The sequence below is a fragment of the Neolamprologus brichardi genome, chromosome 1, assembly GCF_056152115.1.
Source record: "Neolamprologus brichardi isolate AB-2024 chromosome 1, ASM5615211v1, whole genome shotgun sequence".
In the NCBI taxonomy this organism is placed as follows: Eukaryota; Metazoa; Chordata; class Actinopteri; order Cichliformes; family Cichlidae; genus Neolamprologus; species Neolamprologus brichardi.
In genome coordinates this window covers 19,485,794-19,503,945 of record NC_142104.1, presented here as the reverse complement: position 1 = coordinate 19,503,945, position 18,152 = coordinate 19,485,794, and the positions used below count along the sequence as shown (strand labels likewise).

The window sequence follows — 18,152 nt, the reverse complement described above, 5'->3', positions numbered from 1 at the left end:
AGACCCGGTGTTTAGAAAAAATGTGTCTCAACTGAGTGGTCTTTAATCAGTGGTTGTTGATCAGTGCTTGTTGATCAATGGTCATGAGAATTTGCATAATTATGATGAAGGTGACCTCCCAGCCCATTGTTCCTTCAGGGAGCTAGTTTCAGTCATTATGCAAATGTACGTTTATAAGAATGGGGAAACCTGCAGTCAGCTGAGACTGAAGAAGTCTCTTGGACGAGTGAGGAAACATTTCTCCCACTGAAAACGCTACGTCCAGATGAACAGAATCAAACTTTGGAGATTTACTTACCTGGATAATTGAGAATGCATCAAGACTCTTTAAAAGAACATTTTAAATGTTTGTTTACATGCAAGAAAAGTTAGGAAATTTAAAATAAAAGGTTTTGGAGGAAGGTTGGATATTGTTTCTCAATCGCTTTGTCTCCCTTTTGGAGCATCAAGTGTATATACCCTACTATCTTGTTTTCAGAGTATTTTGTGTTGTTGCTCTTGGCTTTAAAAAAAAAGTCCCTTTTCATGGTAGATTCAATCACCGGAGCTCTGTGTATGATCAATTTCATTTTAAGTGTCACCAAGCATTGGCTGGAGAGGGTAAAAACTGTTCTAGCTTGTGCCTTTTGAAAGTTTAAGATTAAGTTTACCTTCAAGGGCAAAAACAAGGCCCTGCTCTGTTTTTCTCACAAACAGCTCTGAGTCAAGAACCAATGACTTTTAATCTCTGTCACCCAGACTGTGGTGAAGAGCCGGAGGTTTCTGCAGTGGGGAGCTGTCAGTATTGAAGAAGAAAGCATTTTTTCCACTCACATAATGTCCTGCTTAAACAAATTAGGCCTGGTCATACATTTAAGGTACGCCTAGATGTCCCCAACAACACTTCTGATCCAGAAGTGTTATTTATTTTATTTATGCCTTTAAAGTCAAAGTGCTCACATGCAAATAGAGAATCAGCAGGTGTTTCTGGACCAGTTGAGCTCCAGTGTAGGTTGAGCCTCAGCATCAGCTTGACAAGCAGATCCACCAACAGCTCTTGCTGATGGTGACTAGAGCAGAAAGAGAGACCTGGGAAATAATACATTTGAGATGAGAACTATGGCCCAGCATGTGGGAGGGCTTTGTATTTTCAAGGGGCTCCAAGTGGAAATACTTAAGTACAACTGCATAATGATTGTAATTAAGAACTTGAGTAAGTGTGCTTTAGTTTTGGCCACTGCAATGAAAGGAAAAGGTGCAACATAATAGAAAGATGGTGAGCCTGCAGTCAGGTTTATTTTATGAGTACATGTGTTTACAGAACTGGGGTCTGATGAAAAAAAGAAACACTGTGTGGAGGAGTCCATACACCAGAAACTGTAAAAAAAAAAAAAAAAAAATCTGCTTCACTAATCTTTTCCCTTCAAGCCAGTGCAGTGATGCCAGAGTTATGTTCATACATCAGACACTGAGACACCACAGCCTTCACAGCTGCACAGTCCCAGCAGGATTTTTTCATTTTTTTTCACTGAGTAATTCTGTTTATACCACTGCTTTATATCCCACCAGAGAAACTACAAAATGTTATTCTCTGTAGTCATGTTAAAAAAAACAAAACAACAAAAAACCAAAACCCCTTCCTTTTAATAACACTACTGATTACCAAACTTTTAGCAAAATACACTTAAATAAGATCATATAACAGGTTTGAGCACTATATAAATCTTTTTATGGACATTATATGTGTCATGTAAATAAATCTTTCTCCATAAAATGTACAAAGCAGTTGCAGGAGCAAACCTGTGTATAGTTTAAACAGCTCATCATAAATTCATGCTGCACTCACAGGAAACAGAATCCACATAAGTGGATTGTTTCACTGAGATGTGCACAGCTGACGAGTATCAACCTTTTTATGGAAAATTTGTGTTTTTTTTCATCAGGCAAAAGGTACTGTAACAATGGTTAAATGTTTTTATACAGTGACAGGTTGGCTATCTCTGCACACTATTGTTATTTCGTTAAGATACATGTTTGGTTGTGCTGCAGGAAAAAAGGGAGTTAATGTGTGCAGGAAGGGAAGGGGGGTCCTTGTTGTTGTGTGACTGTGTGGGGCTGAAGTGAGGTGTTGCACAAGAGCACTCGCCACGGAGTTAACGGCCCGTTTGCCTGTGTTACCAAATAAACGGACAAACTGAGATCAAAACGTCTGGTTCTTGAGAACATATGGGAACGTTACGGTACTTTTGTTTGATTAGAAATATAGATTTTTGCCCATTGGATGAGCGCATTAATAGGAACAGTATAGTATAACTTATTACATTTATTTAAGTACTTTACTAAAGTACAGGTTAAATGTACCTGCACTTTATTTAGTATAAGTACATTTGCTTCTTCTCTAACATATTTTGTATGTAAACAGAGTACTTTGCGCACCATACTATTTATTTTACAGAATAAGTTACTTATTACTGACAAACTGCATTAGCACAGATCAATCTACCCAGCAATACAAGAGTAATTCAAACCGTCAGCAGCTGCAATGATCCAATAACGCATGAATCTGTTAAACGTGTATTACTGGATTACTTGTTTTACAAAGTGGCAAGAAATATTTAAAATAAATGAAGAAATGCTTTATACTCAAGCAAAAATGTTATAATCATACTTCGGCTGCTAAATAGTGCATATGATTTACAATCAAAAAATATTTACACTGTTGTGAAGCACAACTTTTTTATGTAATAAATTTGTAAGACATTAGGAGCCTGATGTTTTCTAGCACGTGATCACAATTCCCAGATAGCACTCATAGTTGTAGTTAGCTCATTTCAATAACAGGTGTATAAAGTAATTTATAAATAAAATTTTAGTCAATATAAAAAGAAAACGTGTTTTTTTCACGGACTTTTTTCACAGAAATATTCTTCTTCTCCTATTTTTTTTGCCATTGCAAAAGAAATTCTCAGAAATTAAAGTCTTGGGGTCACCACCACCTCATATAAAATAAATCCTGGAAACGCCCCTGTTAAATAGGCTGCTATCCGACATGTAATTTTACGCAGGCACTTGAATATGTCAGTTTTATTTCAAACTAGAAAATTACAGTTATTGATATTACTGTTATCGCGATTATTGTTTTAATATTATCGTTTTATACATTTTTTTTCAATAGAAAGACAGAGCAAACGTAACAGCCATGTGCCGCCTTATCTACTGTACCTAAGTAGAACATGTAAGCATTTTCTTCTGACCCCATTAACTTTGAATAATTAGCATTTCTTTTTTTAAGTGTGCATTCACTCACTTTTGAGAGCTTTTTGGCCCCGGGTCTCTCACCTCCCACACCGTGTAGTGGGATGGTGCGCGCTCTCGCGGTCAAGTGATTCGCTTTCGATCAAACTGTGGCTTCACACTGAGTGAAGATGGCGATGAGAGCAGCTCTGCGGTGCCTGTCTGCAAACTTTTCGCCCAGACTGCCTCAGCTCTCGCAGGTTTCAGCGACTCGGCTGCAGTGGAGAAGCGGCTCCCCGCGGACGCTGAGCACGTCCTCGGTCCTGTCTGCAGGTAAATATAATACATTTAAAAAATAATTATAATAATAACCCTGACTTGCCAAATGAGCTGTAATGGTACTACATGCGGGTTGCTCACACATTCCTGTCTGACTGTAATGGGTGGGAATAAAAGGGGTCACACAGTTTGTGTCACTTTCCCACAGGGCGGCACAGAAAAGCGCGAGGAAAGGCAACTAAAACGTGGTTTTAACTTTAAAGAAGCTTCACAGACCGAAGCTTACGTGCAGATAATTAGCCACCACATGTTACGCTGGCTAAAGGGTTCAGACGGCTGTATATATATTCCCTGTGAGAGGAGCACGAGCTCTAAATTGTGATGGTGACCAATTACCCGAGTCTCGTGCAGCCAGAAGCAGCTTGTTAAACAAAAGTCAGTGCTCGTACTAGGCATGAGCTACAAATGGCAAGGGAGGGATGACTATCATGTAGCCTTCATTAATTCTTAATCACAGACACCACCCTATCAGATATCCATACTTACAAAAAATATTCCTGAAGCAAATGAGTACCAGAAAGCGTTTCTTGAGCCGTTTGCCTTGGCAGTTACTGTACTCCTTAGCAATCATCTTGCATAGTTCAGTCTGGTTTGAACTTGTATTCTTCAGTGTTGGTCAGGTGCCAACACTGGAAGCTGTTGTGCCATTACAGTTCTCTCCTGCAGGGTAAAGGCGACATGAGGAGCGTTGAATCAAAATGGTTCAGTGTTTCTTTTCAAAACTGCAGCTCTGTCAGCTGTGGTTAGTGTTAAAGCAGTGATGGTGAAAATTGAAAATTTACCAAGCCAAAAAACGGGGTTGTGACGTCCGCACAAAGGCCTCAAAGTTAGCTCTTGTAGACAGCACACAACTGGTAGGCTTCCCATTGATGTAACAGCTTGTCAAGAAATTGACGTATGCGAATCAAAAGCGTCATCACTGTTCCACTGGTTCATACTGTTATAATTTCATCTTTAAACATAATCATTTGATCTGTTCCAGACTAATTCTCCTTTTGTTTTTCTCTCTCTGTAGCATTAAAGTTCACAGATAAGCACGAGTGGGTGCAAGTGGAGGGTGGTGTTGGCATTGTTGGTATCAGCAATTATGCTCAGGTAGGTTTGTCTTTCTACTAATTTATGACTCGCGTGGTTCAGAGATTTAATTATTACTATCTAAAAATAGCAATAAAATAGTCTGCAGAAAAATCTGCAGTGTGCACTTTAGAGCTGGTCTTTGCCCTCAACTGATGTGCTTTAACAGGCTAATTTAGTGCTTTTATGGCCAATGTTTGACACAATTGATCACTAGCATTGTGCAGGACTGGGCAGACATTCAAAGACTGGAATATCTTTAAACATGAATCTAGCTTTTTAAAGAATTGTTATTACTGCTACTCCTTACACCTGACATACAGTGCTGTGAAAAAGTATCTGACCCCTTCACCTCTCTTTATTGTTGCATAGTTGCAACACGTCTGAGACTATCTAACAATCTGCGTAAATAGTAACCTGCGTAAATACTAAATGCAGTTTGATTTATTAAGGGACAAAATACAACCCAAACCTACCTGGACCTGTGGAAATAAAAGTAATTGTCCCATAAGTCTTACAGCTGGTTTTTCCACCCTTGGAAGCAACACCTGCAATCAGTTTGCAATAACTGACACGAGGCTTTCACATCACTGTGAAGGAATTTTGGACAACTATTCTTTGCAGAATTGTTTTAAATCAGCCACATTGGAGTTTTTTGAACCATGGGCCTAGACTTGGAGGTCCTGATTCTCATTCCAGCCACATCACACTAATTTGCAGACCAACCCCAGTGAAAGCTGAAAGTTCTCGCTCGATGACTCTTAACAGAACCAAATCATCTGCAAAAAGCAGAGATGAAATCCTGAGGCCACTGAACCTGACACTGTCCAGGAGTTGGAGCCTTATTTCAGGAGTCATAGGATGCGAGGCAGGGTCCTGAGCAGATTACCAGCCAATCACAGGGCTAATACAAACTCACTTCCACACCTGTGGTCACTAGTTAACCTAACAAGCTTCTGTGATCTGTGTAAGGAAACAGAAGCATGTGGAGTAAAGCCAGGCACAGGTAGAACACACACAAAGGCCCGGCTGATTGGGAGGTTCAAAGTAGGAGGTACTGCAAGAGAATGTCGTCTTTCTGAAATGGCATCACATTCAAAATCTTTTCATTTTACCCCTCCTTGCATATTCACTAATTCAATATAGCCTTAGGATGAGGCTTACAAAAGACAGTGTAATGAATCCATGAAACATCCATGTCTTTAAACTAAGAAACAACCCTGAAATTTTTTTTGAATTCTTTCAGGATAATTTTGTATTAATAAGCTGGAGATAATTTAGTATAACATCGACAAGATTGAGTTTCACATTTATGCTGTGAAAGCATTGTTAAAGCTAACTGTGGCAGGCAGCAGTTAATAAAAGTGTGACAAAGCTAAAGCCAGATTTACAGTATATTGCTCTGTTGCAGTACCCTCAACAGACTGCCAGCATTTTAAACCTATCTGGTAAAATCTTACTGTTTTGGCAACAAATTTCATGAACTGTCTAAAAGTAATTCCCAGAAAGTTGATTCTGTTCATCTGGACGTTGTGTTTTGTGTTTATCCTTCACTGAAAAGAGAAGAATTTGTGAGATTTCCTTACCTGGATAAAGCATGCATTAGAACAATTTAAAATAAAATGATCCATCCATCCTCTTCTGCTTATCTGGGGCTAGGTTAAGGTGGCAGCAGCCTAAGCAGAGATGCCCAGACCTCCCACTCCCCAGCCACCAGCCACAGAGGCGTTCCCAGGCCAGGTGAGAGATGTAATCTCACCACACTGGGCCTGCTGTGGGGCCTCCTCTCGGTGGGACATGCCTGGAACACCTCAACCAGGAGGCATTCTAATCAGATCCCAGAATCACCTCAACTGGCTCCTTTCAATGTGGAGGAGCAGCAAGTCCACTCTAAGTCCCTTTCCTCCTGTAGATACACCACCCCCAGGAGGTGCCATAGGGATCAGGCACAGGGTGGGCAGGGGTGGAGGCCCAGGCTCTGATTTTTGGATACATAAACTGGCTATTGGGACAATAAAATGATCCAGAACAGTAAAAACCAGACTGACAGTTTTCAGTACTGTGATCATTGAACCCAGGGACTCTTTACTTTGAGCCATCCTGCTGTTGCTGACTGCTTATTAAAGCAATAAACTGATTATAGTATTAGACCCCCCCCCCCCCCCCCCCCCCCCCCTAAATAAGCTTTGTATTCCTACAGTGCTGTTAGATATTGAAGTACTGTATGAAGTTCTCTAAATCTTAAATAAAAAAAGATTCTTGGACAACTTCCATGTGGTTATATATAATACTTTGTGTCATATAGTTTGTTCTGTCATTTTAGGAAGCATTAGGTGATGTGGTATACTGTGGACTCCCTGAAGTTGGCCAAAGACTTGAAAAAATGGGTAAGAGCTGTGAATTTTTGACATATTTATCAAGTGATTGATTCTAATATTGAAATAAAAAGTGTTTTTCCTCTGTGTGTGTGTATGTGTGTGTTGCAGATGAATTTGGTGTACTGGAAAGTGTAAAGGCTGCCAGCGAGCTGTACTCACCATTAACAGGAGAGGTGACTGAAATCAACACAGAGCTGGCAGAAAATCCTGGACTTGTGAACAAAGATTGCTATGCAAAGGGTGAGCATCCACCACTCAATGTCGTACTTTGCCAGTACACTTGTCCTTGTGATTTCTCAGAATTGCAGGATAGAGGACAACCTGCCAAACCAGTATTACAAAGAAGTAAAATTACAGCTTGTTCTTTTCAGCAAGTACAGCTGTTGATTTTGAAATAAACAAACTCTTATCTTTCAGGATGGATAATCAAGATGACCATCGAAAAGCCCGAAGAACTTGATGGCCTCATGGATCAAGCTGCATATGATAAATTTGTCAAATCACTTGAATAAAATTATAAACTCATTTTGCTTTGTAATTTAATCACAGTCAAAATTTAGTCCCTGCAAGGTTACTAACGTGTAGTGTGTCACACTTATTCATCTGTGGTATTTATTCTGGTACCGGAATCGTGTCCTCAAACTAAAATACTCGACTACAAATGCTCAGTAACAGCTTCCACTTAGAAAGTTCCTTTTTGTTAAGCAACTAGCACATCTAAAGGGCTCTTAATCTCAAGATCTGTCTGTATTATTGGGTCTTGTTTGTGGTGCTTTGCTCCATTACCAATATGTTCACAGATGTGTTAAACAACTTGAACGTGCTGTTTCAAATCCATTTAATAAAATGTGGGCATTTTGTTTGGGTTGTTGTATTCAAACTTGGAAATGAGTCATTTCTCGCATTCTTGGCAAGGCAAGTAATCACAGAGGTGTGTATTGTGAACATGTAGGCACCTATTTGCAAGGCAAGTGACAGCACACCTTTAGCTGTAATATTTTTTGAAGCTCTTCAGACAGACATGTTCAAACCAAATTGCTTCATATGAGCTGCCAGGACAGACTGCAGCTTTTTGTGTGTGTCTATTATAGTTTAAAATACCTTGACCTTTGCCTTCAGGTGATGATAACCTGAGTTAGTCGAAGCTAGTTAATCAATGATTAAGTGGTTTTAGAATCAGTGACTGAACAAAAACATGCACATTCAGGTTGATAACGAGAAGACTGTGATTGGTCTAAATAGGTTATTTCCTGTTTATTCTTGGTGTGTGTTCACCACCAGTATCTGCTGCTGACTGTAACAACCATTTTTCATATTCCTCCGTTGGATTAAAAAGGCCGGTTTGATCCTCAGTTGGCTTTTAAAACCTGGGAAAAACAGTTCACTTGTTATTGAGTAATGAGAGGAATTCAAAGCAGAAGATGGTAATGTTGTTGGGTTATTTTCTTTATTTAATTAGCTTTATGGACATTAGTGTCCTTCTGCTGGTTTTCAAGTGAGTCCAACACCTTTGTAGGACCGTAGGTGGGATAGTCCCTGAACATCTTTGTTTCCTCTTACAGACACCTGTGCCTAATCTATATTATTTTCATATATTTACACTGCAAAAAAGGAAAAAAACAAATAAAAAATAGTGCTAAAGGCATAAAAATCATAAATTAATCAAAGATGATGGAGCCTACACATTTTTTATTTCATGACTTTTTTCCCCCATGTAAATAAATCACCTTAACCTTTTATAGGACACTCATTCAAATATAAGGAAACTCAAAATTTCAACCCAAGAGTGTTCTCGGAACATATTAGAGCTATATATTTATTATTATATTTATTAAGTGACTGCAACTTTTCATAATTATAACATCCACACACCAAAGTGCATTCCTGTCCATGCTCAAGCAACAGCTTCATGGGGAAGCTTGTGTATGGTGGCACTCTCCAATAAGATGATACTTTCTTTCAATGACTTAAATTCATTCACTGACTTGAGCATATGTATACACCCAAATACAGGGTGTGCTGTTCTCTGACATGGTGATAGGATAGCTTCTGTAAAAGAGCCAAATAGACAGTTGCAAAATTCAATCAGAACTAAATAAACCACACACTGAATTACTACATTGATTTTAGAATTAATAAGACTCACAGTAAACATATATGCAATTTAAGAGCTTTAAAGTAAAAAAAATGAACACAATCACATATTACACTATTTTTTATCTTGAAATTACTACAAGTGGTTTAAGCTTCTCACTGAGTGACTGTATAATGGTATACAAACTCGTGGGAGCTTATATGCTGCTCATTATGACTGTCCTACGCTTATACCTAATAATTTATTTTTTAATTTAAAAAATGTTAACTGGATGCATCTGCTGCAGTTCAGCAGTTCTGTCTGAAAATTGATTTACCGACAGAACTGCTGAGTTCCTGAACTAGTACCTCTTTGTTGGGTATGCCATATGCACCGTGAGGTGCTGTTGCAGTTGCCTTTTGAGAACAGGCCCAGGTTTTGGCATGTTAATGCCTTATTATGCTACATATTACAATGAGGCTTTAGATAAAGTCGAGTACAAGGTCTCTCTCACTGTTCTGAAAATAGCAAGATTACAATGAAAACAGGCTCTTTAACAGCCTTTAATAGCAGGCTGATCGCTTTAATGAGGTAGAATATACCATAAAAGCATCTGACTGAAGATATTTCAACCAAAAAATAAAAATACTAACTATTAGAAAATACACTGATGTGAAAAAGCACTTTACCCCTTCCTAATCTCTTCTTGCTTTCTATTTTTAAATTAAGATTTCAGTTATTTTCTGTCAGAAAAAACTGAAGTAGAATGTCCAGCCATCAGTTCCATAACTCATAATTATGGTATATTCTCCTCATTAGCCTGTTATTAAAACACACTGTTGTACTATTTTAAAGATTAAATCTGTGTACATGCGGTTGGACATGAACTAAGGTATAGCCCTGAAAGTTTCGTGGGCACAGTACAGTACGTTTTGATTTTTAAAAAAAAAAAATATATATATATATATATATATTTTACTGAATTTCTATACTTTGTTATGTTCATATGTTTTTGGAAAATTGTTCAATCCTAACATTTTTCACAATTCGGTTCACTCAGTTCACTCGTGCCATTAGTGATATTTTAAGTTATAATTACAAATATAATTGATAGAACAAAGACATTGCTGATCCGTATGTAAGATACTGCAAACAAAAAAAACTTTTTGTGCATATTTCACTCAAGTTTCAGATCATTAAATCAAACAAATGTAATATTAAACAAAGATAACCCAAGTGAATACAAAAGGCACCCGTTAAATTATTTCATTTTCAAAGATGAAAAGTGCGATTCTCAAGCTACTAAAGCCTCAAACGACCCATTTCTATCCTTGCACGGTTTGCTACGTGTCATTTTTCACTATCTGTATAGAAATGAAACTTAATGTTCACCGTGACCTAGAATTGCTCATCTAAAGACGATATAAATTATTCTTCTACACTAGATTACTTGAAGTACCGCTTATGACTAGCGTTTCCGTTTACGATTTTAAGGGGATGAATGCTCCTTTACACACTCTTTGATTGGCTGGTTGTTACATATCCCACAATCCACCGCCTTACAACTTCCTTTTTCCTTTCGGCCATTTTCCTCCCTTGTAGGTATGTGAAGTTATCCTCCAAAGATTTTAAAAAATCCGTTTCAATCCTCGATTTTCTGTTTGTATTTGTGAGTTTAGCTTATAGTCTGAAAAAGTGCTTTTTGTCATCTTTTAAATAAGGTGATTATTATCATGATTTTTTGTGTTAAATTGCTAAGTAGCTAATGTTTTTATGGAGATGACCGGTGAAGCGATGGCTGTCAGTAGCTATGTTTAAACACTGTCCTACTAAATAAAGATGAACCTACGTGAATGCCGAAATGGCGATGACAAATGGATTATTACATGTAGTAGTTTGTAAGGACATTATCGGGGCATGAAAGTAGCCGGACCCCTCGTTAATGCTTTAGCCTAGCATCTTAGCACTGTATGAAGCGGAGGTCCGCCGGCATGACGGTCCGCTCATGTGTATGTGCCACGCTGTGTTGCAGGGAAGCAGGCAGCCATGGCCCCCAGCCGGAATGGAATGATCCTGAACCCTCACTTTCACAAAGACTGGCAGAAAAGAGTGCGCACTTGGTTCAACCAGCCAGCCAGGAAGATCCGCAGGTGAGGACATGGACGTATGCTAACTTGAGCTAGCGTGCCCGTAAATGGTTAGCATCGAATTCGGTTCAAATGGTGGGAATTTTTTTGCCCGTAAAGGATAACTAAACCATGCTGTGGAACCAGGATTCGTCCCATGTGTACATCAATATAATGTTTACATTGACAGACGTTTCTTATACTCTGTAGTTACCGTGTATGATGTGAACGTGCGTGTAACTGTCCCTCAGTCCCATGAGACATTATTAAACTATTAAATAAAACAAACGGAGAAAGTGGTTGAAGTAACTGTACCTTGTTTGATTTGAGCCACCACTTAAGCTGATCAAGCTGTTGGCCAAGCAGGACAATCTTTACGATTTTGCCATCTGTTTGCCTGCAAAATTACACTGAACTAAGCAGATACAGCAAACTTCATGTTTTATTGTTTTGCTTTTTTCTGCTTTTAACTGATAATGATATTTCACTGATTAGGTATAAGACTGAGGTTGGAGCATGACGCTGTAGTCTTAGAGCTGATGTAGCTTTCTGCTGTGAATCTTAGTAGAACTACAACTGACTGGAGTCTTTTCTAGCAGTTAATGGTTTATGTGGTGCGTTATGTTATGTATTGTGTCTTGGTGTTTTACATGTGGTGTCAGCCCTAGAAGTAAATGTTATGACTGTCTTTTTTACCTTCCTATTTGGCAGTCTTTGTTTGGGTCAGTTACTTTTCAGAGGCAAACACATTTGTCCCTCAAGTACATCCTCCTTCGAGGAAGTTGTTCACCGTGCGTCCTTACAGATGTCTAAGGAGGCATTTTGGTTGATCTAAACTTCTGACTTTTTCCTCAGGCGAAAGGCTCGTCAGGCTAAAGCTCGCCGCATTGCTCCTCGCCCTGTCGCTGGACCACTGAGGCCACAGGTTAGGTGTCCCACTATTAGGTACCATACCAAGGTTCGTTCCGGACGTGGCTTCACCCTCGAGGAACTGAAGGTACGATTGTAGTTCTCTGTAAATGTTTCATTAGAAGGTAAAGCATATCTTTAATTTCTTTAGACCTAAAACTGTTAAAGTTACATGAAACATTCAGTGCGGCATTAATTAAAATGCACACTTGCACACAAGTGCTGCAAGCAAACTGATATTTGGCAACTGTTTTGTCTGGTGGAAGTTTATTTCTATATCAAAATGAAGCGCTAGAGACTAAAAACTTCAGAAGTGATATTTAGAGTTATTGTGGATGGAAACTTGAACAAACTATCAAGTCAAAGAACTGTGGCTGTAGAAGACCTTAATGTTCTTGTCAACCTTTACCTTGGCAAAAATATCAGGTTCTCCCTGTATGAAGATAGTAAATGAGCTTTAATCAGAAACTGCTGAGAGCACAAGGGCTTCTTTTGTTTTCTCCAGTTTTAGTGTTTTCATGCATGTGTAACCGTATAAATCAAATAATTTATCTGCCATAAAATTAATCATGAACAGAGCTAAACTAAGAGTCTGATCAGCTAAGTAATGAATATCCATGAACTTTGAGTCATAGCCAGCTGTGCTCTCATCATTGGCCATCGCTAGTAAGTGATCTTGTTTTTGCAAGTGACCCTGTATCCCATGGAACTATAAAATGCCTCCAGCAAGCGCGTTAACCATTGATGGCAGACGTGTTCAGGAATGTAACCACTGTGTTTTGCATCACAGCAGTTTAGATTAAGACAAATCTCTGGATCTGCTGCATTTGCTTGATGAATACGTTGAACGCATTTTCTGAATGCTGCTATTTGTTATTTGAAAAGGAAACTATTTTATGCTGACAGCTTGACATCAGTGTTTTATCATGTACAGGGCACGTGATCAAAATCAGAATTGTAAACGATCAAGTCCTCCTGTGCTAATGTTCCCGCAGGCGGCTGGCATCCACAAAAAGACGGCCCGCACCATTGGCATCTCAGTGGACCCTCGCCGCCGCAACAGATCCACAGAATCTCTTCAGGCCAATGTGCAGCGCCTGAAGGAGTACCGCTCCAAGCTCATCCTGTTCCCCAGGAAGGCTTCTGCCCCCAAGAAGGGAGATAGCACTGTAAGTTTTCACATGGCACACAAAGATTAGACTTTGGTGTTTCTCCTTGTTATTAATTTACTTTTTGTTTGTTTGGCGCATTTTCCTGAGAAAAAAACAAGTGTTGAAGCATTCAACAAAAGCATGTGGCCAGTAGGAGTTGGCTGTATATAGAAACTGAAAAAGCACAGTTTTGGAAGCTCTCTTTGGTGTGAATGTACAGTTTCCTTATTTAAAATTACTTAAAAAATAATTTTAATGTATTAAAAAATGGCTAAAATAAGACATGGAAGAGATTATAGAGTCTACAGCAGTTTTTTATGTGTGAAGGATAATTTGATATTTGAATACCTTTTTGGCTGCTTCCTTTAGACTCCATGGGATTTAAGGTTACCTAGGTAACCTGGGGACACGTCTGCTAATTATGAAATTCCGTTAAGCTTGGAAAATGAAGCGTACTGATGAAATTAAAGGTTTCTCTGTTAGATCATTATTAATACATGTCGAATCAGCCGTGCATCAGTATAATAATTCCAGGCTGACTGCTGGAGATGAGCTGCACTCCCACATTCTGCCACCTTTAAATGTGAATATATATAAGTACAATTCCCATTGGGGTGATTGAAATCAAACCAGACGGTCTTAATAAGCATTTGTTTGACGCCCTAGTGAAAAGTCTTGCTGTCTGTTCCCTTTAAAAATATTTAACTGTTTTGTCATTTCAGGAGGAGGAAATCAAGATGGCCACTCAGCTCACTGGTCCAGTCATGCCCATCAGAACTGTAAGTGACAGCTCCTGCTGTGTATCTGTTTATTGATGAGGATTAAGAAAGCTGATGATAATTTGTTTTCGCTGAAGTTATTGGCCAGTTTTACCTGGACCAGTATTACAGAAGTAATGACTGATAAAAGATGCATTAACAGTCTGAACATTTTGCATTACAGCAGTCAGATGATGACAAATCTCCGGAATCTCTGTATTTCTTTGATGAAACACTTGAACCCTTTTTCTGATGACTGCTGTTCACAAAAATAAAAAATCAGCTAGAAAGCTGAACTGATTTTCACAAAATGTTAAATTCTCAAAATTAGACTCAGGCTTTTGTACTTGGAGAAACCCTCATTTTGCAGTATTCGCTGTGTGTCTTTACCCTCCTTATTTTGTTTTTCCTCTTTAGGTGCACAAGAAGGAGAAGGCCAGGGTTATCTCCGAGGATGAGAAGAACTTCAAGGCTTTCGCCAGCCTGCGTATGGCTCGCGCCAATGCTCGTCTATTCGGCATTCGTGCCAAGAGAGCCAAAGAGGCTGCTGAGCAGGACGTAGAGAAGAAGAAGTGAAAATAGTCACTATGGAACTTTGCAAAATAAAGTGTTTAAAAAGAGCAAGGTGTGAATGTCATGATTATAATCTCATTTAGATTGACAGATGGCAGTTTTCATGAGCTAATCATAGATAAGCTGGCAAAATTTTATTCCTTCAAGGAGAGAGCCAAGTTGTGCGTCTCTGTCAGCAACATTACACACGAACACCACCAGGTTGCATTTCATAAAACCTGGAGAGGTGCTTGGAGAGCACGAGTGAAGGAAGAACTCGGTAGATAAATGTATTCTAATCAAATATTTAAAAAATGTCAGAACCTTGGAGGATGTCTTCACGGCAGTCCATTTCATAGATGGTATAAAATCAGTTTAAAATAGCTGTTGGGTTAAGACTGCTGGCTGATACGTGACAATATGCTGGATCTGAATATATTACAAGTTTTTGCATTATAATGAGAGGAGAAAGAAACCCAGTTTTGGCACTAAGATTCAAACATCTATGAAAACACAAGTTAATCCAAAAACATGATTGTACAATTTAAAAAAACAAAATCAATAGTCTGTTGATAGGGTCTTAATCCAGCAGGTGCTTTGGATGGCAGTAAGATATGTGGATACTAAAAACAACCCACACGGCATTTAATTCAAATCAAATCACTTTTATTGTCACATCACATGTGCAGGTACACTGGTACAGTACATGCGAGTGAAATTCTTGTGTGCGAGCTTCACAAGCAGCAGAGTCGTGCAAAAATAAAATAACATAAAACAAGCAAAATATAAGAATGGCTAAATCTGAGACTAATAAATATATGTACAATATATAATAGTATATGCATCACTGGATGTGTATACTAAATATGTTTTTCTATGTGTGTGTGTATACAATTCACATCTGTGACTTGTGTTAAAGTTCAATTATTTTACTTTTTTGTATTACATTTATGAGTCCTGGTCAGCTGCAGAGTAGATTGGTGGGGTTAAAAGTTGAGAGACCAGTCCCCAGTACAACACTGGGACACATCTGTCTGTAGTGCAGCAGCTGTGAACTTGCTCTAAATTTGGTTCAGCGTGTATAACTGACGCATTTACAACAGTAGGGGGCACTGTAGGTACAACATGTAGATCATTGATGCAGACGTCAAATAAATCGAATTTTTCTAAATTAATATTATCTTTTGTAATGTGTCAAACTTGATAATTTAAGACTCTTAATCAGCGTATCAGTAACTCAGGAGTGGGAAATACTGCAGTTAAATCCTTCAGTTTTTTCTTTTTTTTTTCTTTCTGGTCCAAAAACAAAAAAACAAAACAAAACTCAAGTTTAAAGCAGGGTTTAAGCCAGGAAGATCCTCTGAAAAAACTGATTGCCAAAATATTAAAAGACCCGTATATTATTTACAGCATGGTAATGCAAAGGTGAGTGGATATCAACAAAAGCCCGGAAAGAAGGTCAGGAGAGGTGGACGGTAATAAAAGAAAGAAAGAAAGTTGGAAAGTTTTACATTGACCCCCTGCAGGAAAACAGCTGAATGTTAAATTCTCGACTTTTGTCTGGCAGGCATGAACCAAGACTTATGTAAAGCCTTGCTATTACAGCCGAGGCTCTGCACATTTTGCATTTTGTGTTCTGTGGGTGTTCTGATAAAGTGAAATGAATAAATATACAAAACAACACCGGAGCAGAACAACACAAAATCTCGCTGATGGAGTGAGATTTCCTGCCTCTAATGCATTACTCACTACACTGTGAGGAAAGTGTCAAAGATTCTGTATGCTCAGCATGTCAACGTACACAAGCTGGAAATAAAAAAGCAGGATGTGGGGACTCCGTGCCCTTGAGTCTCCTTAGAGTGTCTCTGTGGTCCCGCGGTCTGGACGTCCATAAATAATTCAGCTGATGAAGGTGAGTGGACAGTCAGGTTGGTTGGACAGGGGTGATTGATATGGCTGATAGGAGCTCAAATGGATGGTCCTGTTAGTCGTATGATAGGGTTTTGCAAAAATAACCGATACACAGAGAAAAAAAAAGACTTTAGAAATATTGCTACCCCAACTAAATGGCTTATCTGCCATTTATGTGTAGTCATTGAATCAGGATGGACACATTCAACTATCACCGTGTCTCATTAATGGCCACTGGGATGAATTTTCTGTTTTACAATGCTGCATTAAATGCTTAACAAAATATAGATATTCTTATTGATTTCTGCCGGGAATCTCAATCCCTGCATTTCACCCATCCTGTGGATTAGGATAGAGGGCCCAGCCACCGGGCAGGAGAAGATTGTTAAGTCAATGTACCCCAGATCATAAAAAAGCCGCCCAGAGATGAGTGACTTTGTTTTAAGTTGATGGACAGAAATTCTTTTAACAACTTTAACAATCCCTTTAACTCCTTTATTGAGCAAATAATCACAGACTCACTACCTCAGATACACTTTTAAAGAATAAATCCATATCCCTGTCTCACCTTAATCTATAACTGTAGCATGGAGAGCTGAATGTCTTCTTTTTTTTGCTGCTCAACAAAACATCTCACATTGACTGTTTGACGTCCAATTGCAGTCAGTGAGGCTGAGCATCCGCAGTGTCAGCTTCTCTATGGTTTACCCTTTGTAAAAGGAGAACTGCAACCTTTTTGACCACAGTGTTAAAATGAGTCAAACATGACGCCTGGAGATAGCAACTTCCATCACCGGTAAGAAAACTTTAGAATCAATAATGTCTTTGAAACCCTCTAAAAACCTTCCTGTGGACATAAATACCTCCACTCAGTGGAGCTGCTGGTGGAAAATTTTACAGAAATGCACTGAGGGAGCTTGACTAGACTAAAAAAAAAATCTGAGTGCACCAGACCATGTGTAGAGATCCTCCTATTTGGGTTATTGTACATGCAATGTGGTCAGCAGCACCAAGGCAAGCACTGAATGTGACTGGGGAGAAGCAGCAGGGGGACTCGGAATAGATAATCCATGTGTAAACGCAGGGAACGTCCTGTGAGGTGCTCAACCGACACAGCAGCAGCAGCAGCAGCAGATGGTCGTTGTTTGGAGCTGTGGCGTAACAGGGCTCAGGTGTGTGCCCCAAAGCAGACGCTTAATACCACCTCTGAATACCCATGGAAGAAGAGGCAGTGAGGGTGAAAACTCCAGGAGAGATCTGCCTCTATCGGAAAGCAGCCAGTGTGCGCGCGTTAAACACTGGCTGCTGATCCAGGCTTCTTTTGTCTGAAGTGCTTCACACGTAAAATCAACCTGAGAGCAATGCGTGTGCATTTTTATTTATTTACTTTGAATGAGTAACATGGTGATCATCTCAGCAGAGTAGTTAATTAGAAGCAGGGAGCCAAATGTTTTATATCTCATGCTGCTGGAATGATTTTATTGACTTGCCCATCTGCTTTGAAAGCCTCTCAAAGCCTCATATCCTCTTGATATAAAGACCAGATTTTAATGCGACGCAAGTCAAATGAAAGCAAAGAATGTTCCACGTATCCGAAGGACATTTTAGCACCGTGAGGTTTAAAAAGCTTCTGGAATAAAATGTTAAAATGTGAAGCCTACACTTTG

General features: G+C 39.1%; 2 protein-coding genes and 1 non-coding gene across 3 annotated transcripts; all 3 read left to right on the top strand.

The window, feature by feature from the left end:
- Positions 1-3,393: 3,393 nt before the first annotated feature.
- On the top strand, positions 3,394-7,862 carry gcshb (glycine cleavage system protein H (aminomethyl carrier), b). Its single transcript, XM_006780132.3, has 5 exons — positions 3,394-3,546; positions 4,568-4,647; positions 6,950-7,013; positions 7,113-7,244; positions 7,422-7,862. The coding sequence occupies exons 1-5, from the start codon at positions 3,405-3,407 to the stop codon at positions 7,514-7,516; spliced, it is 513 nt and encodes a 170-aa protein (XP_006780195.1). The 5' UTR covers positions 3,394-3,404; the 3' UTR covers positions 7,517-7,862.
- Positions 7,863-10,611: 2,749 nt separating this feature from the next.
- rpl13 (ribosomal protein L13) lies at positions 10,612-14,642 on the top strand. Its single transcript, XM_006780130.3, has 6 exons — positions 10,612-10,680; positions 11,111-11,228; positions 12,060-12,201; positions 13,109-13,282; positions 13,987-14,043; positions 14,440-14,642. The coding sequence occupies exons 2-6, from the start codon at positions 11,125-11,127 to the stop codon at positions 14,596-14,598; spliced, it is 636 nt and encodes a 211-aa protein (XP_006780193.1). The 5' UTR covers positions 10,612-10,680; positions 11,111-11,124; the 3' UTR covers positions 14,599-14,642.
- On the top strand, positions 14,215-14,289 carry LOC118453989 (small nucleolar RNA MBII-202). Its single transcript, XR_004843531.1, has one exon. It is a non-coding gene; the product is annotated as a small nucleolar RNA MBII-202 (small nucleolar RNA).
- Positions 14,643-18,152: the final 3,510 nt, after the last annotated feature.